This window comes from Simochromis diagramma, unplaced genomic scaffold, assembly GCF_900408965.1.
Source record: "Simochromis diagramma unplaced genomic scaffold, fSimDia1.1 OVJJ01000510.1, whole genome shotgun sequence".
Classification (NCBI taxonomy): domain Eukaryota; kingdom Metazoa; phylum Chordata; class Actinopteri; order Cichliformes; family Cichlidae; genus Simochromis; species Simochromis diagramma.
Genome location: NW_024387326.1, coordinates 3,860,951 through 3,885,924, shown reverse-complemented (window position 1 = coordinate 3,885,924; position 24,974 = coordinate 3,860,951). Strand labels below are relative to the sequence as shown.

At 40.0% G+C, this 24,974-nt stretch overlaps 1 protein-coding gene across 1 annotated transcript in view; it reads right to left on the bottom strand.

The window, feature by feature from the left end:
- LOC120717845 (protein shisa-8) overlaps nt 1-24,974 on the bottom strand; it is a 115,959-nt gene that overhangs the window by 13,730 nt on the left and 77,255 nt on the right. The window contains exon 4 of the mRNA XM_040006117.1: nt 3,580-3,696. Within this exon, the coding sequence (XP_039862051.1) occupies nt 3,580-3,696 (117 nt within the window). The remainder of the gene's footprint in view (nt 1-3,579; nt 3,697-24,974) is intronic.

Sequence of the window (24,974 nt, the reverse complement as noted above, 5' to 3'; positions counted from 1 at the left end):
TTAAAGAAATGAAAAGAAATAGAGAACTCTAAGAGAACAATCTTCTGAAAGTGAAACAGCACAAGCTGATAGGATTGTTTTTTTGTGCAGTGTGAAGAATGAAATAAGGAGGAAACAGCTAGCCTGGCTTTGTCCGAATAAAACAGAATCTGCTGAAATGTCTGAAAGACGTGGATCTCATTAGATTGTTGGCAAGAAAACAAAAAATCACATTTCCATATTTGTCAAATTATTCATTCCCAAATTATGCACCACATCCAGTGATTGTGGAGGAATGAATTGAAAAGAAACAAATTGCTCGAAATGTTCTGACACAATGTCATGATGAAAGCGTCGTTATAACATATGCAAGTCTTTCACACACACAGTTTTCATGTCTCACATGAATGTTGTCACAGAAACAGATTTATTTTTAAAGCAGATGTGCTCACAGGGCTTTTGGAGAAGATATAGAGGGCATTGCCAGAGGTCGTAGGTTGTTCTGGTGTTGTGTAAGCTTTTAGGTACATAGTTAAAGAGCGTGGATGATCAGCATCGCTGATGACAAAAAGCAGAGCACTCTAAAACTGTGTGTGTGTGTGTGTGTGTGTGTGTGTGTGTGTGTGTGTGTGTGTGTGTGTGTGTGTGTGTGTGTGTGTGTGAGAGAGAGAGACAGAAATAAAGCAGTTACAAAACAGAGAAGAGCCTATGGGTCATCAAACAGTCTTAACTCAATACCTAGACATCGAGTGAGAGAGGAGGTTATTGCACCTCCGTCTGTGAAGGATGTGATGCTTTGAAGTATTTTTCAGGGAAATGTGGCTGACGCTCATTGTGGATAGGGGATTGCTGCTGCTGCAGTCGGCCTTTGTCTCCCAGTCACTGAGCAGAATAATGAGATGAGATTGTCTCATTCTTGCTCTTTTTCTCTTCAGTCATTTTCCACAGTCACACCACATTTTGCTGGCCTCAGTTTTTGCGAGCTTAGTGTCCTAATTCTATGTGTTTAATATAAACTATCAACTTTTTCTTCATTCTTGAAAACAGTAGTCAGCACCACGTGGGCTCTGCTGCAAGGAATCACTTACATGTTTTGATGGCTGCAATTAGAAATCTTGTAATATGAAGTAAAGTAAAGTAAATATTTCTCTCTTGTTCAAAGCAACATTTTAGCTCCTGAAAGTGCTGTTGAATGAACTGACTGAATTATATATGAGAGTTTGGAGTGAGGTGTCTTATTTTAGCCTTACCAACAGGCACATTATTATAGACAACTACTGTCTGTGTATATGCATATGTATGAGTTAGGCAGACTACAGCCACTATCTATTATTCACATTTTCGACAATCTTGCAGTGTTACCCGAGACAGAATTACCTTTACTGAACACATGTTCCGACTTCAGTTTGAACATTAGTTGTGTAAGTTTCCAAGGTTGTACTGGAGCTAGATTAGATCAAGTCCAAACGGTTTGATTGCCTTCTGTTCGGCAAGTGATGATGCTAAAAGCTGCAGCTGTTAACTTGGCTTAGTTGTTCGTTTCATGTTTTATCAGTCTGCCAATTTGTTGCTAACAGGTAGCCTAACTTTGGACTTTTGGTTATCCCCAAGTATGAACTCATACTTCATGAAAGGTCTGCGTTTCTAGTTTGCTTTTGACTGGGGATTAGGTAAATGAGTAGCCAGATATGGCTAACAACAGAGCAGTGTGGCTGCCATAATGCATAAAATCGCACACACACTAGAAGTCACACATGGCTTCAAAGCTAACAGTTGGTCACTTGCAGGGCTTCAGTTGCCTAGGTGACCCTCTAATATATTTACTAGATGGTCATACGTCAATTAATGGTATTCTTCATTCTGATTGGTAGTCTCTTCAGTCACTCACTTAAGAGTGTTTTGCAGGTCCCACTCACTTGAAGTCCCCAAATACCACTTTCTACAATTTTTGGCTATTACATCAATTCAAATCACTCCCAGTGTATGCAGCTGAACAACACAACAACCAATCACAGTAGATCATCCCATCAGCCGATCCAAGTCCTACACCATAGCATTATTCCAAATGTTTTATACTTAATAATCAGTTCAAATCTGCTGCCAGTGATGGCAAAATCATTTAATTCATTTATTTTGATTTCCTAAACACTGAAAAGTTGCATAATGATACCAGTCAATCCGTTGCCACATTGTTTAGTTACTTTAATCCACACATTAACTACTGCAATAACATCTGCGTTTACATGTCAATAAACAATGCATGCACATGTGCCAAGCTGCTGTTCCTCATCTTTGTCACAGTGTCCTTATCTGTCTGAAGTGATCACATGAAGAAGGTGCGTGTGTGCGCTTTTGTGTGCGTGTCCCTGTTTGCATCTACACGTTTACACTTCCCTCCCTCAAGTGTGCATTTGCATTTGGATGAACAACATCCTGCGTGTGTACGAGTGTGCGATATGTTGGTTTATTCATGTATTTTCACAGGGCAAGCTTGAGGCGTGAACTAGACGCTTCACCCTGCTGCTGGCCAGACTCTACTGTCACTCAGCCAGTCTCTGTCGTGTGTGCACGCGTATGTTACAGCTTTGGTTTTATAATGTGAACCAGCTGAGTTACCATTCCACTACAAGTAAAAGTACATCATCATTACTGGTTTTACCAGTCTCACACTGCTGAGTTATGATCAATATTTCCAGGAAGGACCTGCCAGTATTATACTGGTTGAACTCACCCGTTGCACACAGTGCGCTTGCTGTCTTCTTTAATTTAACTGACTTTTATGTTTTGTCTCTGTCAATCCAGCATGCATATTGATGGTTTTCCACTGGTTTTTGCTGTATATTTGGACAAGTTATGTGTGTTATGTGTGTATTATTGATGACAGCGCAAACCAACCCAAGCTTTGCTATCAGCCTTGTGTACGCATCTGTGCACCTTGCTTCTAATCTCCTGCTCGCCAGTGACAGCTTCTCGGTATAATGTGTCTAATATTTAGCTGCAGAGACCAAAATGAAAGTTTAAGCTGGATGGTGCTACGGTGCATGAAAGAGCCTTGCTAACATTGTTTTCCTCAAAAACTCAATAGAAGAAAGTAGCTTCTTCAATTTCTGTTGCAGCTCTGATTTATGCATCATGGTGGTGAGGATATTGTGGTAATTTTTTTCATTTGTTTTTTAGGCAATTTTCTTCTCTTGTGTAAGTGCCTGCAGTATTTTTCCAACATTAGATCCTTGTAATATCAAACTGGTAGAACAATATTTGAGAATGGGTGATTATTTAAATCATAGTGGTGGGCTCATATGGTCATAATATTTACATCACAGCTGCTGTAATCTGGTGTAACAGGGTAAATCTAGACTCTACCACAGCACTCAAACATGATTCATAACTCAGAATGTCTGGATAAGAGTCAGACTCATGCAAAAAACCCATCATTTTCTACTACCGTACACATTTGGCTTCGCTGACCTTTGTACAGTAAGTCTGTGTTCTGCAAGTGACATGTTATGTGCACACCAGCAGCCGCATCCATGAGTAAGCATGCAAACATACAGCTGTAAACATGTATGCATGTAGTCAGGTTTAGTATGTGTTACTCACCCACAGCCTTGAGTGAGGCATACTTGTTGAAGCCAATTCCCAGGTTGTTGTGAGGGTGAGATAAAGCCATGGCTGGACCCAGAGGAGATAAAGCTGCATTGTTTAAATGGTTGTGATCTATGAAAGACAGAGAGAGAGAAGCAAATATCAAACAAATATCTAAAACTTGATCAAAGAAAATGCTAATTGAGAGAATATTCTCAGGAGGAATAAGAGCATTAAACCATACAAAGAGAGAAAAGCAGCTCTCCTCTCTATAACTCTGGCCTTATTTGGCTGACATTTTTTTTATGAATGGATGGGGATGATTTTTAAATGTTTTTTTATGTTTCCATTTCCAGAAAGTGATGCAAAAGCTCTTTAAGCTCTTTAGTCGGGAATGCAAGAACGAATTAGCTGCGGGCGTGATTTGTGCACTTCTTTCAGGCCACATTACAAAATGTCCATTTCCTGCTCAAAATAACAAATATATTCAAAAAGCTGTTTTTTAATTTAATTTAATTTTTTGTTATTTTTACATCTGCAGGTCAACAAGGACACGAGAAAACACCACTTACCATGGGCCTCTGTTTGAGTGAAAACAAGGACAGCTGACGAGGAAATTGAGCACTCAAAACTCAAGCTGAATTACACAAACACACCTTGCAGAAAAGTTGACAGATTTGTTTACAGCGCTGAAAGTCGGATGAACTTGCACATTCACAGCTGCATCGCTATCGGCTAACTGAAAATGCCCGCTCACAGTCCTGCAGGCGTACAGCTAAGCATTCAACTGTAACTTGACAGCTACTCAGCTGAGGCACTCATCACCCAACCACAACCTCCATCTTATTTAGTTTTGGTATTTTATTATGACGATTGAATGGTCATGTATATTTTTATTTAACCCTTATGCCCGCTTCAAATTTTTACCCATTCGACACCTTGGTGGACCAAAATGTACACACACAAAATCTGCCATAAAAAAATCTTTCCCCCCCTTTTTTCACTTAATCAGCTTGAGCCCTTATAAAATGATCAAAACATTCAGGATTTTAACTCTTTGAATGCAAGTTTAATTATTCATTATTTAAAAAAACAAAACAAAAAAGAAAAAATTATTTCCCATATTATAAATAGTCGGGGGATGGGGCATCGCTGAGTCTTGGACATGTCAAATATCAGCAAAATCTGATAACAGTATAATCTTAAAACTAGACATGGTTTCTATCCCCCAAATTAACCTGGGGGAGCTGGTTCCACAGGACGAACCACAATTAAACCTCCAATCGGAGCGCTCTGTTAGGGTAATACGATACTATTAGGTCTTTAAGATATGTTGGCACCTGATTATTCAAGACCTCATATATGAGAAGGATTTTTAAATTCAATTCTGGATTTAGCAGGAAGCCACTAAAGAGAAGCTAAGATGAGAGAAATATGATCTCCCGGGTCCCTCTTCTACTCTTGCTGCAGCATTTTAGATTAACTTCTCAGGGAGCTTTTAGAAATGGCTGATAACAAGAAATTACAATACTTCAGCCTGTAAGTAAGAAAGGCACAAACTAGTAATTTGGCATCACTCTGAGAGTCTACTTGTGATTTAAGTGACACTACACAGATGAAAGGATGTAGTCCATGATATGTGCACGTTGAGGGACATATTCTGGTCATTTCTCACAGTTTTACTGGAGGTCAAGCTAATGCCATCCAGGATAAATATTGGTTCGATATCATGTTTCTGATGATTTTAGGGCAACGTGCAATAACCTGAATAAGTCTGAATTTAAAGGTAGAAAACTGACTTCTTGTTTTATGTTGAAGGTTGAAGGTTAGTTTCTCATGTGGTTTTTGGTGATTTTACTTCCTGTGTTAGTGTCTGATTGAATCCACCTGTACCTTGTGTGATCTCTCCAGTGTTCACTCTGCGACTATTCATTCTTTATCAGGTCTTTGTCATTAATTCCTCCTGTTCACGAGTTATCCTGGGTTTTTAAAAATGACATTTTTTTGTTATTAAAAAATAATCTTAGAGGAAAATGGGTGACAGAATCCCAACTCTAGTCACCAAAGGTACCTGTTTCTGCAATTAATCATTGGAATCAATGGAATACATTTTTCAAAACAACATAAAAGCAACTGCACTCATCTTTGACAATAACAACACAGCATCTCAAAGACTCTGCAAGCCTTCTGGAGAAACAAGGTCAGGCCAGGATTACCTCCCTTCTCTGAAAGTGTCATCTTTCCAGAAGTACAAAACTTAGCTAAAACTGTTTCCTGAAGAGGATGACGCACACACACACACGCACACACACACCTGACTCCTGGATCCACCAGCCCCACAATAGCTGAAATGCATCGATGGGAATCAAGCGAGGGGGAAACAGGAGAGCGAGGCGGAGAGCGCGGGAGACGCAGGGAGAGAAACCAGAGAGCGAGGGATGTGACACCAGCGCTGACTGATTGAATTAGAAATAGATCTTCACTTCCCCTTGTAATTGATATGCAGTAATGACACGCTGTGTAGCACAGAGTGCAGGGAAGCCCAGTCGTGTGTATGCGTTGTATAGCTGTGTGTGTATGTAAAATATCTTGTGTGAACCACGTATGCCGCCTCTCTCATCACTCATTCGCCTACCTAGAGTTAAAAGGAGCACATCCATCAATCAACCAATAAACAAAAACCCACCTACACTTAAAATTGCTTTAGTTATTTAATTTATGCAGGAATTGTGAGCGATTGCACAACATTCAAAGCAATTGCTCCTGCTCTTTAAGTGCCCTACATTTGGATCCCTTGGATCCCAAGCACTCCTTTTGTGAACCAACAACAGTGGAAATAATGAGAGGGTCAGACAGAAAGACAGGGAGTTGAAGGCAGACACAGCTAATTGATGGAAAGATCCCTGGCCACTCTCCAGTTTGACCACAGGGCTGTTCCCGGCCACCAGAAAGAGAGTTAGAGAGTGAGACAAAGAGGTTTATTTTTGAAAGATTTTGTTGTTTTACTCCAGCATAACATGTAACAGTGCGCATACTACTTTTGACCTTTTTCTGCTCAGTGAGTTTTTAGCATCCTCCTTCAGCAACGTTATGACAGACATGGTAATATGCTGAGGCACAGGACAGAGGACGAAATGCAGGATATGGGTAAGACAAGTTTAGCTTAGCGTTAGTGTTATTATTCTCAAATAGTTTTTGATGCATGTGTTTATATTTAGAGCGAGATTTATGAACATGTGCGTCCTTAGAGATAGTAAATAGCTGCTGACCTGACTGGAGTAAAAAGCCATTTGCCCTTCAGTGATAAGGAAGGGCACAAAAACAACATGTCACACATTACAAATGACATTTCAAAAAGAACTTCAGGAGCATTGCCATTGCTTAACCATTAGATTATTAACCATATACAGAGTTTATACAATTTTTCAGCAACAACTAAACATCAAGCAAGCATGGAGCAACAAAAGCCATAGAAATCAGTGTATGTGCATCCGTGCAATGCAGTGGATTTGTTTCCTTTCTTTTTTTCCTCTCTTGCCCATTTTTCACCAAAAGAAACAGTGAAGAAAAGTAATACGTAATAGTGAGCAAAAAAGAAAGCAGCGGAGCCTTTTAAAGGCTGTAAAAGCCGAGTCCATATTGTCCACAGTGCCACACCTTTTCTATTACGCCTTCAGTTTTATGTCATAACTTTAACAATATGTTAAAAGCCAAAGCCAAACCGTGTCACACTGCTATAGTAAAAATCTGCTTGTAATAAAACGGTTTAGAGAAATGGTCTATAAATAAACATTATTAGCCCTGTTAAAATGATTAAAGCGAATCTAACATTGTAGCTTAACTCACTTTGGATTAGCTGTGTCCTCATTTTAAGCATTGCTTCATTGTTGGCCTTTAGAATAATTGTTAATTAATTTTGCATCAGTCACAGATGATTAATACCTTACTAAAAGCAGGAGTTAAACTGGTTAATTGAACAAGAAGAAAAAATATGAGGGGGCAGTCGCAGAAGGGTGAACATCATTTTCAGTCTGACAATCACTAATTATTTAAAACCCAGCCTTGGAAATCAAGGTTTTTGACATTTACATAGCACACAGGAAGCAGCACATTAAAAAAGACAAACAAACAAACAAAGAAAAGTATCTAATGCTTGTTTTATGCTACTCTTGTTGTGCCTGTTCATGCTATTGTGCAGCCCTCAAACAAGCTAATGGCAGGTAGCTCAGCTGTGGGTAAGTTTGTGGGTAATGCTGATTGGCTGGCAAAAAGGGGAGGGAGTAACAGGCAGCATGAAAAGTACAGTCAGTGGCTGCAGTGCACACTTTTCATGGCCGATACACAAACAACAGCACAAACAAGAGTAGCCCACAGACAGGCTGTACCACATACTTTGGACACTTGGTCATAGCTGTTGTTGTAGCATGCTAAAATATAGCAAACGTTCTAGTGGCTAACTAGACTTTAGGTGCTAAAATACTCATGTGACATAGCAAAAACTAGCTAGCTAGCTGCTATCATTTTGATATAGTTTCCACCCTCAGTTGCATAACTTGCTGCCCAAAGAGATTTCTCGCGTTGTGAGGGAAAAATATGTATTTCCTGAGTTGTTAACTAGGTGAAACCATTCACAGAGGTTGTTGCTCCCAAATCCTTGTTGTGAGTAGTTGTCCGCTAACACCCACTAACAAACCACAGAGTGGCAGTGAAACTCGAAAACTGCGACACCTTCAGAGCTCGATAACCGGTCAGCAAATACCTGTTATTTTTTCCAATAATTGGTGGTTACCAGGCAATCGCCAACTGGTCTCTATGGTCTCTTTTGTCCTATAATTACACGGTTCGTATTTTTTTCAGTCGTTTTTTAAATATTTTCTACCCTGTAATATGCACAGCATGTTGATTGAATTGATTTCATCAGCTGTTTGATTTGATCAAACATGTTGTCAACATGTAGTGCAGCTCGGTTCTCTGAGCATGTAACTCCTTACGGATCCTCCTTCACATGTTTCTTTGAGTTTATGTTTTTCCACTGAGGTAAAGAGAGAGTTTTTAGGAGAAGTCACAGGAGGATTTTCTTTTTTTTGACAATTCATCTGCAACCCCCATGTTCTCCCTTTCTCTTGGTGTTTGTTTGTGTTCCTTCTGTTAGGTTATGTGGCCCTAGGGCATATTTCTTGTTTTTTCTCAGTCACTGTATTTTTTTAATATTTTTTGGACATCACTTGCTCCATCCAGTTCCTGGGTTCCACTTGACGCACTTTTAAACTGAGTTGCTTTTGAGGGGTTTTCCCCCTCTCTCTCTGTAACCTGTCTGCTTCTGTAAGTGTCCTGTGTTTGCATCATCCCTCTTTATTCACCTTTTTTCAAACAAAAGTATTTCTGCTATCCTTTCATTTTCACATTTATGAAATATCAGGTCTCTAGTCTGTTTTCATTAATGATTTACGAAATGTTACCCCTCAGCCGTCGCGATACGATTCATACCGCCGCAAAAAAAAGTGTGAGAGAGATTGAAAAGGAACAAATTATTTCCTGCAGTTTGTATTCGTGAATAAATTCTCTCTGAATGTCCCATATTTCCTCTGCATGTGTGTTCACGAGGCTGCGCGCGGTTTTTGATGTACTGTAGTATGGAGGCCTCGGAGGAAAAGCGCTGATAAGAATTCAAATTTATGTTTATTAAATGGAAGCAGATGAGAAAATGAGGACTTTACCATACATGAATGTAATTCACAGTGTGTAGAGGCGAAAACTGTGAAAGTGATGAAATGTATGTGGACCTGTGTGTGTGTGTGTCCAGTACCTTTGTGAGCAGCTATAGCAAATAATGTCTGTTTGGCATGTGCACGCTTCCCTCCAGCGTGTATTTGTTTTGATTTGTATGTGTGTACTTTGAAGCATACCTTGTTTGTGTTTGTGACTAGAGTGTGTGTGTGCAGCCAGGCAGGCAGGCAGGAGAGCACCGCTGGGTGATGGCCTAATTCAGCAGGGCTCAACATCAAAGAGGTTGACTGCTGCAAGGGCTTCAGCCAGTCTTACTCTGAAATGACTACTGTCACACACACACACACACGCGCACACACACACGCACAGCTAATGAGAGACGGAGAGCGAGAGAGGGAGGGAAGAAGAAAGGGGAATAAATGTAAGAACAGCAGAGTGGGATGGAGAGAGACGAGGACAGCTCGGTGTTGTTTAATGGCAAAGACTCGTCATGAAACAGAAGCCGTTGTCTCAACTTCAGCCTTTATACTATAACTTGAAAATACAATGTTTATAAATATATTTATGTTAAATTTATTGTCTGATGTTTCACAGTGCAGAGCACTAGCAGGGCGCAGTTTGAGTGATGTGCAGGGTGATATAAGATCATCTGTGGAACTGCAGAGCACTCTGGATGTGTTTGTGGTTGTTTCATCTTATGTGAGAGAAGGAAAGCAAAGACAAAAAAGAGGATTCAGAGGTAGGACAGAGCAGAGGAGGCTTAAAGCTTTGTCTCTTATACTTTGTGTACAGCACATGTAACGCACCAGCTGTTCAAGGGACTGGTTTGTATGTATGCTGATGTGCATATTAGTTTTTTAGAGCAGAAGGTACAAAATCATATATGTGGCCTCACATACTGCAGGCCACTTGGATCAGTGGCCTTCTGTCAGGACAAAGAAGGTGAGCAGTGATTAGCAGTTGCTTAATGAAATCTGAAAATAAACACCAATTAAAACTAAAGTGAATGCGATTCCTCTCCTTTCATTAAGGCTGTTTCCAAGCATTACTGCCACCTTGTGGTCATGAAAGATAGCTGTTGTCACAGGACAACAATGCACACTTTACTTTGATTCCACTGAAATCTAGTGTGTCTCGATTACATTGGGGGTGTCTTGTTAATGACCGCATAAACCTCTGGTGTTTGATGGGAAACTCATGGAAGTTTAGCATGGCAGACAAGATGCTGCTGGCTTCACTCTGCTAAGATCAGTTTGATCTGCACATTTGCAGAATGTTTTCATGGTGTTTGATTTATTTTTTGATTTATCGTTTTTAGTTCAAAGGAATATCCCAACTGCAAATTTTTTTAAATTCTTTTTGGCGTTAGTACTTTGTTCTATGTCTTTTGTCCTGTCACCCTTCCTTCACTTGCGGCGATGGCTGCCTCTCACTGGTTCTTCCTGTTAAAAAGGGAGTTTTTCCTTCTCACTGTCACCAACAAGTTTACTCATACAGGGCTGAGTGATGGTTGAGGTCTCTCTGTATTATTGTAGGGTCTTAACCTTTTAATATAAAGCGCCTTTAGGCAGCTGTTGTTGTGCGCTATATAAATAAATTCTATGAGTGTGAGAAGAGACCCAGTCCTGTAATTTGTGAGGTGGCATTTTGTCACCAGTTTTGAGTTTTGCTGTTTTCATGCTGTCAGGAAATTGTCCAGTTTGGTGTGATAAGTTGAAGTTTTAAGTTAGTGGTTTTCTTTTTCCATTTATTAACACCATCTATAACTTCTTCATGTGTAGCTGTAATGCTGTTAAACCGCTCATCAGTGTGACAGCTAGTGGTGCTGAGGAAAAAGCTGTTATCAGTGTGATTTTCCAGTTCATGTGGATGATGTTCAGTGTAATGAGAAGTGCTCAGCGCTAGATTATATTGTACAGCAAACTTTTGCAGATTGTAGATTGGTCATTATTTTAAGTCTATGAGTTTTTTGTTGTTGTAATCAGTTTGAACATATGAAATTTCCCCCTCGCCGTCGCAGCTATCAGCTCCGGATTAAACTCTGCATCAGCTCCTTCCTTTTCCTTCTTTTGCATCTGTGAAGTCCTCATTTATATAGATTTTTGTTCCAGTGAGTGACTCAGCCCGCTGTATGGGTTTAACTGTTTGACTGTATAATTATGTGCACTGTCCTTCTTGAGCTCCTGCTGCAATCAGACAGAAGTTTTCTCATTTTTTCCCCTTTTTTGAGCGAGGTCTCTCTCAATCCACAAATCCTTCCAAACACAGACTGTCACACACATCGAAAACATCAGTTGTTTTTTTCAGTTTGTTTGGCAATTTCTGATTTTATGTCATCCGCCTGCTTTCGTCTGAAGGGTTGTTTTAAGCTAATCTGATCGTCTGCTTATATTTAAAAAAAATAAAGTTCATTGTTTTTTGTGAAATGTTTTCTCTGACATAGAAGTAAGAAGATGTATGCCATGACTGCAGACTTATTTTAAGGGCATAAAATTGACCAAACAGTACCTATAGAGTTTACATATTATGTCTGTTATATTATGTTACATATATGTACTATATACATTATTATATTCTGTTTAATCAGTACAAAAATATGTAGAAACTATAATTTGTTGTTTTATCAGTGGGTAGTGTGGGTTATGTGCTGGACTGGTAGCATTTTATTTTATTGCTATGCTAAGCTAACCATTTGCCTCCCATGGCATCATATTCACATTTAAGATATTTGATTGCACCAGGTAACCTTTAACATATACTGCAAATGGCAGAAAAAATATTTCATGGTACTTACAGTCTTCTTCAGTAACTCTAGGCAAGAATAGGTTAGATAACTGGATGCTGTTTACATGTTAAAGCTTTGAGTGGGTACCATGTGTGCAGCATATGGGCCTCCTTCATTAATATCTCTTCCTGTCTCAGTGTGTTGGAAAAAATACACACAAGCATTACTTTGAGTTGTTGCTTAGCAAAGCTTTCTGCGTGTCCTCTCTTTCTTCCTCTGATTCTCAAAGTCTCTGACGCTTTTATCTTTTTAAAAATCTTTTTCTGTCACTTTTCCTCTGTTACATTTCTTTTCAGGCGCCTCTTTCTACTTCTGCACCTGCCTCTTCCCGCCTATCCTTCCTCCTTCCTTCCTCATACACCTTGTTTTCTCCGCAACCCTGTCTTGCCTAACTCTTTTGTTGTGACGGTAGAACATCTGTTGCGATGGAACGAAGCAGTGAAACCAATATGTGAGAAAGACTCATCTACCTTCATGTTTTCTTTTTGATTTTCCTGCCTCTTTTTCTCTGCCGTAAGTTTTAGTGAAGTGGGAGCTCAGTGTTTCTCTACATTTCACTCTTTTCTTTAACAGCATATAATCTACGGCAATACTGTTGTACTGATGAGTACTACCATTATGAGCAAAACACTTCAGTGAATATTCAATGATGAAATAATTTTTGCCTCACTGACCTGCTGACTGTCCAGTGGTCATACTTCTAAACTCTCTTAATACTAAGAGGAACATGAAGAGAGACTGATGAATGACTAGAAGTACCCGCGCCCTGCTTTGCCCAGCAAATCACTGCTTTTCTCTTAATTTTTTTTGTACTCTTATTCTTGTTCCTCTGTGTTAAATAGAGTAAATGGAGTCATTTCAGCACACTAACATCAATGTTGAAGTCTCTTTAAAAACTGCTCCGCACGCCAACCCCCCAACCCCCCTTTTCTACCCCTCACACTCTATTTGCAGGATAAATGAGGGCTTATCCCAGGATAACACCATTATTTTCTGCCTTTAGCACAGACAATGAATGTGCTGAACGTTGCTGCTCATTGCTTTACATAATGCAGTGAACACATCTATGCATAACACACACACACACACACACACACACACACACACACACACACACACACACACACACACACACACACACACACACACACACTGACATGCTCATGCATGGACAGAGCGGTTTATCTAAATAAATAGAATTAGCTGTGGAAAGCATGTTGACTACAGAGTAGTCCAAATAATAAATAGAGCAAAGTGAAAGCAAAGTGAAAGAAGAAAGGATGAAAGAAATGGAGGTAAATTAGAGGTGAGGTAAAGATTATCTAATGTGTGTTGACAAACGATGATGTCACATCACTTAAACAAGACTTGAAATGCAGTCTTCAATCATGTAAGGTTCATTAAAACTACAAGAAAGATGTGTCAGCAGTTCACATCACTACTGTAACAGCTGCAGATGTCAGAAGTACTATATATATACTGTATTCACATAAAACAGACATGCAGAGCCAACACAGGCAAATAAAACTGATAATTAACAGGATAGAGCATTTCAAGTTTTTAATCACATTTAATCCAGCTCCCAGTCAGCCTTTATTCAAAAGCACTCCAAACTAAAAGCTGAGCCCAGAAAAGTCTTCCTCGTGTCAGCTGGTGCTGCAACCATCCAGACATACTCACAGCAACACTGCTTTCCAAACAGCAGTATAGCAGAAATTATATAAGAAATGGCTGAATGTATGAAAAATGTATGAATCAAAGAACAAATCATGGAAACCAAAACAACAGTAAATACGCAGTCACAGTTTGACTGGTAGGTTTGAGATTCACTTCCATTGATTAACTTTCAGTTAGCTGAATACTTGGACAAAGAGGTCAGATCACCAATACTTTCCTTCACTGGCTTCCAGTCAAATTCAGAATCCACTTTAAAATTCTATTATTAACATATAAAGCTCTACATGTGCAGAAAAAAAGCAATTAAAAAGATAGCAGGAATGAAAAAAGCTGGTGGAAGGTAAATGGGAACGATTGACAGGGAGAGGAAAGGAAAGATGAACAGATGGCAAACAGGATACAGGAAAGAGAACAGACGAGGGCTGTGAACGTCCCTCTTGGTTTGCAGCCTCTCTCCCAGACTGTTTTTCAGCTGGACAGAGCCATTAGATATCCCACTGAGATCGGGATTTGTCTTTTCAGCACCATGGACAGCATCATTATCCATACAGAACAAGACTCAATCTGACCCATCACTGCTTGGGAAGAGCAGCACAGGGGGAATGACTCTGATTTAACTGAAGTCAAACTTCTCATCTTGTTTTAATTCACCCCCTCCTCCAAACACACCCTTTCATTTCCCTTTTCCCTTCATTTACTCATGAAAACAGTCCAGATTTTCATTTTATGTAAATGTTATTAATTCAGTCTGGCTGGCTAACCTGTCAAGCAAAACATTAAAAGTTGTGCAGCAACAAAGGGTAAAACAGCTGAATATTAATTAAAAGCCTTTTATTAAAGCATTTATACTTTGCTTTTCTTTGCAGTTGCTGTGACGGTTTCTGGGCATGATAATTAGTGCTTGTATGCATGCAAGAGGGGGTATGTGTATTTCTTTTCCTCATTTTTTTTGGTTGCATTTGTGCGTTATGTAACAGTGAAACAAACAGTGTGAGTGAATCTCTTTATTCCATTATTTTTTATTCATTATCTACAAAGAAGCGCTTCAACTCAAGCGTCTGAAGTCCGACTACCCCCCCCAGCCCCTTCACGCCCAAAGTCACCATGACTCATTCTTGCTCTCCCTCACGCCTTCTCTCTCTCTCTCTAATTGTTCTTCAAGGAACAACAAAGCAAACCCCCTTGTCACCACTTCTTAACTTCAGAAGATTCAATTATTCAGAAGAGGTAATTGTACTGAACTGTTATCTAAAGCTAAGTCGCCTACCCACAGAAATTTACTGATGTTGTAGCCTTATTCTCTCATCTTATGTCTGTGTTTATAAAATGTGATTTATGTGTGTGCGCCAGTATAAGTGTGTTGCATAATCACCTGCAGCTTCTTCAGCAGAAATTAGGAGAGGTAGACAAACCCTTGTTATGCAACAGGGCTCACAATTTGGGTCTCATACACAGAGATAATTTCCCGGTTTTAGTCTTTTATGAAAAATATATTGCAGGACAGAGGTCGTTCAGCATCCTTCTGACTTTATGTTGATTAATGAAAGACAAATAATCGACAACCTAGCTCACTCCTTTGAACTTAAAGGCGTACTTTAAGTATGACTCCCAAAATCAGGTCGTCTTTGTCTCGAAAGTCAGACTGACTGTAAGTCTTTATAGGCAACTTTTTAGCATTTTAATAGTGCCCCAAAGAGCTTGAATGTAGCATGGCAGCTGTTGCCAGACTGGCTGGCCTCAGTATTTTAAAACTGCTGGGAATTTCCCACATAACCACAGGGCTACAGAGAATGGTCCAAAAAAGAGAAAATATCCACTGAGCAGCACTTTACTGCGCAAAAATGCTTTTTTGTTTTTGGGGTAATTGTAGATTGCTTTGACCTGATAGGAATTCAACAGTAGCTTTAATAGCCACTTGTTGCAACCAAGGTATGCTGAAGGTCATCTCTGAATGCACATGTTGAACCTTAAAGAAGATGTGCAGTAGCAGCAAAGGACCACACTGCTGCACCACTGCTGTCAGCTACCAACAGGAAATTGGAAAAATAAAAGGTTCAACTCAATAATATCAAGATTTAACTACTGAAGGGGCCAGTACAGGTCAAAGGTAATACTTATTACCACTGCAATGGTACATGAAGTGTACATACTACACTAACTAGTGTGGAGGACAAAGTGGCGACTGGGGAAAATCATCTATTTAACTGTAAATACAAAATCAAGACTTTATAAATCTTTAGAAACTCATATTCTAACTTCCTATCACTTCATTATCAGCAATTCCGCGCAGGACAAAGATGTTAAAGTCATGCAAGCTCACTGCTGCATGCTCCCAAACAAACTCCCAAACATGCCAACGGCTTCACTTTAAACTCAGGAATTTCTGAAGTATTGAAAGACTCATTATTGTTACACATGCTGTTCTTCTTGTTTAGCATCTTTCAATCTACTGTCAATAAAGTTGCACGATTGCCACATTGCAGCTACACTTCATGAGGTTGCCATAAACCAAAAAAAAAAAGGCATACAGATTGCAATGCTTTCCTTTCTTTTTGTGCTTTCCTGTTACTTGTTTTTCCCCCCCTTACTGCTTCCATGTACAGTGCTCCTCGGGGAGGATCCTTATAAGACCACCTGGGTTTCTCTCCTCTTCACCTCAGATGTGTTACTTTCAGCTGTTTTTATGTCCTATTTAGCACTAGCGTCCTCCTCATTGACCTGAGTTTGTAGTTCAGTTGCACCTTGGGGCTGAATCCTTGCATACCTGCTTGCAGGTCTAGTGTAAATTAGTTTTTTGTGTTTCTTTTTGATTAAAATAATATAAAGATCAACTCTATCATATATACATAGTATTTGATTTAACCTTCCTACCATAAGAGAACCTGAAAGCATCTTCAAGTTTTATTAGAGAAGGGATGTCAAACTCACTGTACATGCTGGGGCACATAACCCCCAGCATGTAAAATGCACCCAGTCCAGTCCCTTTCTTTCAGCATAAAGAAGTTTAACTACACATTTAAAAAAAGAAAAAGATGGCCAACAGTATTTCTTAGTTTTCTACATGATAAAGAAATGCTGCTGTAGAAAATGAAAGAAAAGTGTCAGCATGATTTAAAGAGTAAGAAATAAATGTGTGAAATTACAGAAAAATATCCTTTTTAAAAAAAATTGTAAACCCACAACGCATCTGTCCAGTGGGCCAGATTGGAGTCTTTGCCAGGCCAATTCTGGCCCCCAGACCTTATGTTTCACACCGCTTTATTAGAGTATCCTGCATCTGCACTTACAGAGTAATAACACAGAGGAGAGTGTCTCTGAACTCGTAATTTTCCAGAAACACAAGTAACAAGAGCGCCAATGGCAATTTTGACTTAATTGGTAAATTGTTAAAAAGGATCTGCTTTGTAATTTACTGTTCTGTCATATTTTGTCCAGCAATATAAATCACAACCAATGCCAGCGTGGTTACGAGAGATTTAGTGCATTTCAACTTAATTGCTACAGCTAATGTTGTAGCATAAAAAGAGGGGAGGAAGAAAATTAATTAGGACATGTAGTCTATAAATTGAATGTTTTTTTTACAAGCTTTATTCACCGTGGGGGAAGCACATCTATGAGTGATTTTAATGGTTTGGTTTGCTAGCTGCAGGCTGGAACTTGTTATTGTTATTACAGACATGCGTGACCAGTCTGGATTTAAAATGCAACGTTGAGGTTTGTGAGATTAATAAAAGAAAAAGAAGCATCATTAGTGACCACAGTAGGCTCATTTTAAATACTTATGAGATCATCAGGGTTGATTTAAAGAATGCTTTTCTTTTCTTGGTTATTTAGCATAATGAGCAACTATCAAGGTCAGTGAGAAGACTCATTGAAAGGTCCCACGCATCACACGCGGACTTCATTATTTATGTATGCATCCAGACAGGAAGAAAGGGCATGGGCTATGCATATTAGTCTCTCTATGAAATATTACCGAACAGACCTTTGATGCAGCCAAAGGAAGGCAATAAAGAGATACACAGGAAAAGAGGGAGCGCTAAGAGAGAGCGAGAGCATGGAGAAGAGGGAGTAAAAGAAAGTGATATGATGTTTAATAAGTTTGCTGCTCAGCTTAAATAAAAGAAAAAGTTAAAAATAACAACAACAAGAACATAAAAGAAAGCAGCGGGAAAATTCATACATTAGCTGACTTCAAAGGTGGGTTAAGAGCTAAAGACTGACGTGAGAGTCACACACAGGTTTGATGAAAGAGCATGCACTGCACTTATATTTATACATGTGTGCCTGTAAGAGTTTGTGTGTATACAGTAGATTGTTGTCCATGCTGCAAGGCCATTATTACACAAGAGCTCAGTTCTCTCTGTCACTTTGATAACTTTGGCTACTGAAATGGGCACAATCTCTTGTTTGATCTAATTTGATATATAATGGTTGATGACAGAGATACACAAACGCGTGTGTCCATGTGTGCTTTTCTCTCAGCGTGTCTGTGGGTGAGCCTGTTACGGAGAGCTGAGTGAGCTCCTGTTTGTTCTGCTGCTCGTTTACTGGACGGCCATCAAATACGTTCATACACGTAAAGATTCGAGAACGCACAGCCACAAACACGAATGACTCCATGACCCAGTCATGCTCCGGCACACATTGCAAAAATACACACTTACACTGACATGTGGGGAAATTAACAACCAGACATTTTCTAATTTGCACGTCTAAGATATTTAGATTTAGAATGAATGTGAGTCTGACAGCAATAAAGCCAAAATATTCTGCGATTTAATGGAAATTGATGATAAAATCAGAGGAAAGAAAAGCAAAACTGTGCTCCCAAGCACAAGCTGTTGTTCTTTCCTGTGGTTAAAAATCACGTGACCCCTATCGGACTGACGATAGCAGCTTTGTAATGTAGAAAACGTGTATTCAACGTGATAAAAGCCAATCCAGACACCTACCAAACAAGTAGTTGTTTTCCCTAATCTTAAGCAAATTGCAAACGAAAACTAAAGTAAACCTCAAACTAGGTTTAGACTTTAGTCATTATGCAACAGTGTAATTGTGTTTGTGCCTCCTCTGCTCATCTCCTGTGCCCGAACACAGATTCATTTTGCTCTTTGAAAGTGGGAACACTCCTGTGTCATTTTGGGAACACCTCCATGGGCGATTTCATTCGGCAGAAAAACAAAATGTCCTTGAGAAAAATGGAGACTTACCAGCTGATTGATCAGTTATTGACAAACAAACGACTATTCCATCCATTCTGATAACTGGTTAGCTGCTTCAGTTGCTTGTCAAAGAGCGTGTGGGCATATATGTGAGGATGTGTCTCGTCCTGCTGGCTCTGCCTCCCCTCGGCTCCGTGGAGTGCTGGTGCTTCCTGACTAATTGTGGCAGGCCTGTAATGTGATTGTAGAGGCGATATGCCTTGCTACTCAGCCACATACTTCATCATGTTAATTCCCTTGTGTGTGCTTGTGCTTGATTGTGCATTTGCATTTGTGTCAAACCCAAGCCCTTTTCTCTGTGTGTGTGTATATGGACACATTTATATATACAGGTGCGTCTGAGGCCATTTGTTTGTGCGGCCGGGTCTCGTGTGTACTGTCTGTGTGTGTGCAGGAGTAGGAATGATCTCATCCATATTCTCCAGGCAGCAGCAGCAGCGCTGAAATCACTCAGCTCACTGACTTCATGCAGCACCATAAAAACTCAGCAGCCAGCGTCGTCCTTCACTAAACAGCTCCCATTACAACACTCGGCAAGGAGTGACTGTTTAAGAATATTAAATGCAAACCTTTAGTGGGGAAAAAACACTCATCCAGCCTCTTAAAATTACACCCAAGTCGGTAACAAAAGGGTCGAAAATACTGCGCATTTTTCATCTCTGCATACACTCTTCTCTCTTCACTGCTAAATCACATGAATCTCTTCTTAAATCTTCCACACAGGCAGCCATTAGAGGGAAGCCATGCAACCAGCATTTACCCTGATTCTGATACACATGTTTCACTTTTATTTACTCTTAGGAAGGCAGGACACCTGAAGCAGCAGTTTCTGCAAGCATATAACGTATAACGCATGTATTTGACAGCTAGTAAGGAGTGATGAAGCTTCTGTAATCCCTATATATTTTGTGGATAGGCGCTAATATGTATCTTCCCCGGGCAGCTTGTATCCTCGGATGGGGACGTGGACTGATGGAAGTAAGGGTGAATAATGACTCTAGCACAGATCCAAAAACCTCAAACATGAGAAACAGATTCTATCTCCTCTTTTCGTTTTAACTCTCAAGGTGACACTTATCCTGTTTAATGTAAATGCAGCAGTAAAAGAAACTTAACATCAGATCTGTGCTAACCATGTTAATGACACCTGTTCATTTAAATCTTGATATAGCCACAGACTGCTTCAGTCTATATCACCGAGTGGCATCTTAGTTGAGTTGGGTGTGGACTTGGAGACACGGTGATCTCTCCTCTGTTACAAAACAGTAAATTCAATTTTAGTTAATTTTTTTTTATATCACGCCAAATCACAACAACAGTCGTCTCGAGGTTGTTTATATTGTAATGTAAAGACAATAAATAAATCCAGAGAAAATCCCAACAATCAGACGACCCTCTATGAGCAAGCACTTGGTAACAGTGGGAAGGAAAAACTTCCTTTTAACAGGAAACACCCCAGAACAGGAACTAGGCTCAGGGAGAGGTCATCATTTGCCATGACTGAACTTAGGGGAGGGAGACAGGGCAAAAGAGACACTGTGTAAGAGAGCCAGAGATTAATAATAACTAAAACAGGTAAAAGGGATTTTATTTGTGGTGCTCAAAGCATTTCCAAACATACTTAAAGCATCTGTTCATCTTCTCTTCCAGTACCAGTAACCAGCACACCATCGTGCCAGCTAATAATAATAAAAAGCACATTTTTTTGCCAGGAGTTGGCTGAGCAGAGCTCCCTGTTACGACTACACAGGCTACAGGCTACAGGCTAGCTCAAAGACCTGGCTAACTAGCTAAACAGCTACTCTGTTACCCTCTGTCTTTCCTCTATATGACTGTTGGTGTAACTACACTACTGGTTCCACTATTGTGACTAGTTCAGAAAGACATTTCTCTCAACCAAGAGATAACCAGGCTTTACTGCTGCTGGTAGGAGAATCCTTTTTGCTTTTTTCAACAAGCAGGAAATGAAAGCGGTATCCATTCCCCAACTAACTTTTAGACAGAAACCAATGAGACACATTTCTCCTAAGGTCAGACCATTTATTTAAAAGTGTCTGCAGTAATAATGAGCCTTCTTTCATCATTTGAACAAAGCAATTATTTAATTAGCCTCACTCATTATTTAATCGCTGGTTGACAGCATCACACGATGTGCTTTTTAGTTTGTTTGAATGAAGTCGTGTTAATTTGAGATGCTGTTTTTAATGCGACACCAATACTTCAAAATGGGTATTTGTAGTGCTCAGGCCAGTTTCCAGAGATTTCTCCAAACTTGAACACGTGTTTATTTGCCTCTGCGATATTAAACTAAATTCAATAATATATTGTTGTTTTGTCCACTCAGACATATATAGATATTATACATATACAGACACTAGATTTTTGATGTAATATGTCACATTACGGTAAAATAACTGACATAACAAATGTTCGACATGTGGCTGAGGAGGCAGACGGCGAGAAAATGTTTGAAACATGCCTGAGCTCCTCTTTTACTCGTCGGCCATACAGACTGCTTTAGAAGCAAGGCAAACAAACATGCTTCCCGCTTGGTCACACTGACTGCCTGTGAGGACTGCATACAAATGCACAACATGCAGAAGCTATATATGTACACACACATTTATATGGTCCTACATTCACACAGAGACACACACACACACTAAGCCACTCCTTCCTCTCTCCCTTTGTCTTGTTGGATCAGCTACTCTGTGTTTCCTAAAGCATGAATCTCTTGCCAGTGTGCTCACCCACCATGTCTAACAGTGATTGATGCTCCACAGACACACCCCCAGACAGACTCTGTACATTTGGGTGAGTCTGAGTGCACGTGTGTGCATGCCTGTGTTTGACCTTCAGGTCCCCCTCCATCCCAGTATTACCACCAACACCTCCGTCTCCCAACCTCCCTATTTGTGTCTCTGTCTTGGTATGCTCTGACCAACACCCAGTTAACACGGTGCAATGGGTTGGTGCAGCAAAGGCCACCTGGGAGGGAGTTGGTGTTGTCGTGTTGGGGATGGATGTAGAAGGTTATTAGTGTGTTCTGCACAGACTGTTAATTGGCTAGAGTTGGGATTTAACTATACAATGGGAAGTATAGAGAGGCCTGAGGGAAAGAAAGAGAGAAAGACTGCGATTTATCCTGGGATAGAGGTGTGACAGCAAAGAGATAGAAAGATAAAGAGAGAGTAGCACCACATAAAGAGAAACAGAGGGAGCAGATGGCTTCGAATGAGGAACGGATGACATGAGGGTGACAAAAGAACAGGAAACGACATCACTGCATCCAGATGCTGTCTTGTCTCGCAGTGAAGCAGTCTGTCGTCGTTTTAATGTTCTTCTCATGTTTTCAATATTGCCACATTGTCCTTAAGTCCTCGTATCACGTTATAAAGATGAAAATCAACCCATGTATTACATATCCTTAAAATGTTTCGAAAATGATCACATTTAAAATCAGTAATTTTAATCCTGTTATTTACTAATCTGCCAATGTTGGCCGCCAGTTCCTCATCCTGCATATTCCTCCTCCTCCACTCTATCTATTTCTACTCTCCCTCCTTTTTTGCCCCCAAGGCAGTGATTTGTGGATTCTGTCATACTCTGGCAGCTGGATCCTTTTTCTGTCCCCCTAAGAGAGGGGAGAAGGAGACCGAGGCAGAGATAAGGAAAGAGAAAGAGAGAGGGTATAAAAGGGACTTAAAGGGTCTGGCTCTGAATAATTACACATCCCCTCTGTCCATGTGCTGTCATCCTTTAGGTAGTGTGAAATGTAGGCCACCATACTAAAAATAATACAAAGTGTTGAGAAGATTTGCTCTCACTTTTATGAATGACTTTGCAATTGTTAAAAAGATCGGCTATTCTTTTCTATGAAACCATGGTCATATTCAAGGAACGCTTCAATCCTTTTATGATTCCAGTGTTTAATTGAAATACTTTTTCAAATGCGATTGACGGTTTGAATCCAAGAGGGTCAATTTGGCAGGTCGTGCTGATCTTGCAAATGCAAAATTGAAATCGAGATTGCCAGTTACAGTTTGTCAAATGTTCGCCCACTCCCCCAAATTAGGAAAAAATGGAAAAAGGACTTTTTCATCAAAGACATTTTGATACATCAGAAAAATCTTTTCCATTATAACATTATACGTTAGTAGGCAGGGATAAAGCACTTGGATTCCATTTAGCAAGACTTGTTTCTAGAAGGACTTTGAGAGAGGGCATATTCTCTCTGCTTAGGTCACAGTGTGGTCAATATTTCCAGTCACATAGGCCTATACACCTTCTGGCACCAAAGGGAAAAAAAAGGGTATTCCCAGTCTATTCCCAGATTGGTTGGTGAGTGGCTGATAGCAGCTGCTTTGAAATCAATTGCTAAAGCCTCAGACAAACAGGGCTAGAAAACCCAAGGACAGTCACTGTTTGCTAAAGCAAAATTTGTATTCACCTACAGTTTGGCAAAAAAAATCTAATTGCAATTGCTCGGTTGCTAGCAGATTGCCACAAGCACCCATAGTTGGCATGGGGCACATGGACATGTTTCTGAACAGCTACTCTCAGAGGAGTAGGAAAATGGAAAAGTGCAATGCAAACTGCTAACACAGACAGTTCGCAGTACTGTTTTAGCAGCTGCAACTTGTCGAGTACAAGTTGCAGCTGTTGAAATGTGTTGATTGCAGTGCTGAGACAAACATTCTCTGGTTTGTGTTGCACTTTTTCAGTTTCACTGCCACTTGTAATGTGTTTGCAGACAAGTTGGCATCTTCCATGCAAATTTAGGGGTGACCGTAGCAATCTGCTAGCAGCTAAAGCAATAAACACAAGGTTTATGGCGTGACAATCTTTGCAAATGATTTCCAACAATATCTGCAAACCCATGGCAAACTAGGTAGGGAATATGCATTTTTCACTTCGAATGTCCAATATGGTAATGTGTCCATGACATCACATGAGAAATTGCTACAGGTAAAATCAGTTAGCACTAAAATAGCAACTAAGGATGGGAACTATTAAAACTACTGAAATTATTAAACCTAGCTTAAACATTAGCTTGCTGTTAGCTATGTTTTAGCAAGCTACAACAACACAAGCTGAATCCTGTCAAAATACTTTAGCATAGACTTCAGAATTACAGCAGGCAAACACTTACTGTTAGCAGAATGCAAGGTAGTGTGAATGGCCCTGGCATTAGAGGATTTTTAAAACACTTTCTGAAAAAAAGTTAATGAACACTTCAGATGATGTGCTAAAATGTCTACTATAAAAAGATTCTCCTTGTGACCTGTCATCCTGTCAGGTTATATCTAAAGGTGAGTAAATGCCAGCTCTCTTAATTAGTAATTAACCTTATCCTGTCTTTACACCAGTTAAAATTACAGATGCATCTAATTAGACCTCTTAGTACTTGTTTATACTGAAAGGAGTTTCCTAAAAATCCCGTGCAGAGGTCAGTTCAGTTTGGGTTAGAGGGCAAATCGGACAATCACACCCACATAAGGGTGTGCAGAGCCTTTAAGCTACACTGTTAAACACTTACTAATGTAATGTAATTTTACTGCCTTTCATCAATGTCATATCCAATTCATCCATCTATTCGCTTATCCTTTTCAGGGTAGCGGAGGGTGCTGGAGCCTATCCCAGCTGTCATAGGGCGAGAGGCGGCGTACACCCTTGACAGGTCCCCAGTCTGTCGCAGGGTTAACACACAGAGACAGACAACCATTTGCGCTCACATTCACACCTATGGGCAATTTGGATTAATCAATTAACCTATCCCCATAAGCTGTATGTCTTTGGATGGTGGGAGGAAGCCGGAGTACCCGCAGGGAACCCACGCAAACACGGGGAGAACATGCAAACTCCACACCGAGTCAGAGTCGGTCTTGCTGTGCGGCAACAGTGATAACCACCGTGACACCGCGCACATATCCAATTCATTTAAAGGGATAAAGTAAACCTCTTTACAGCAGACATTATGGTTCTCATCACAGAAA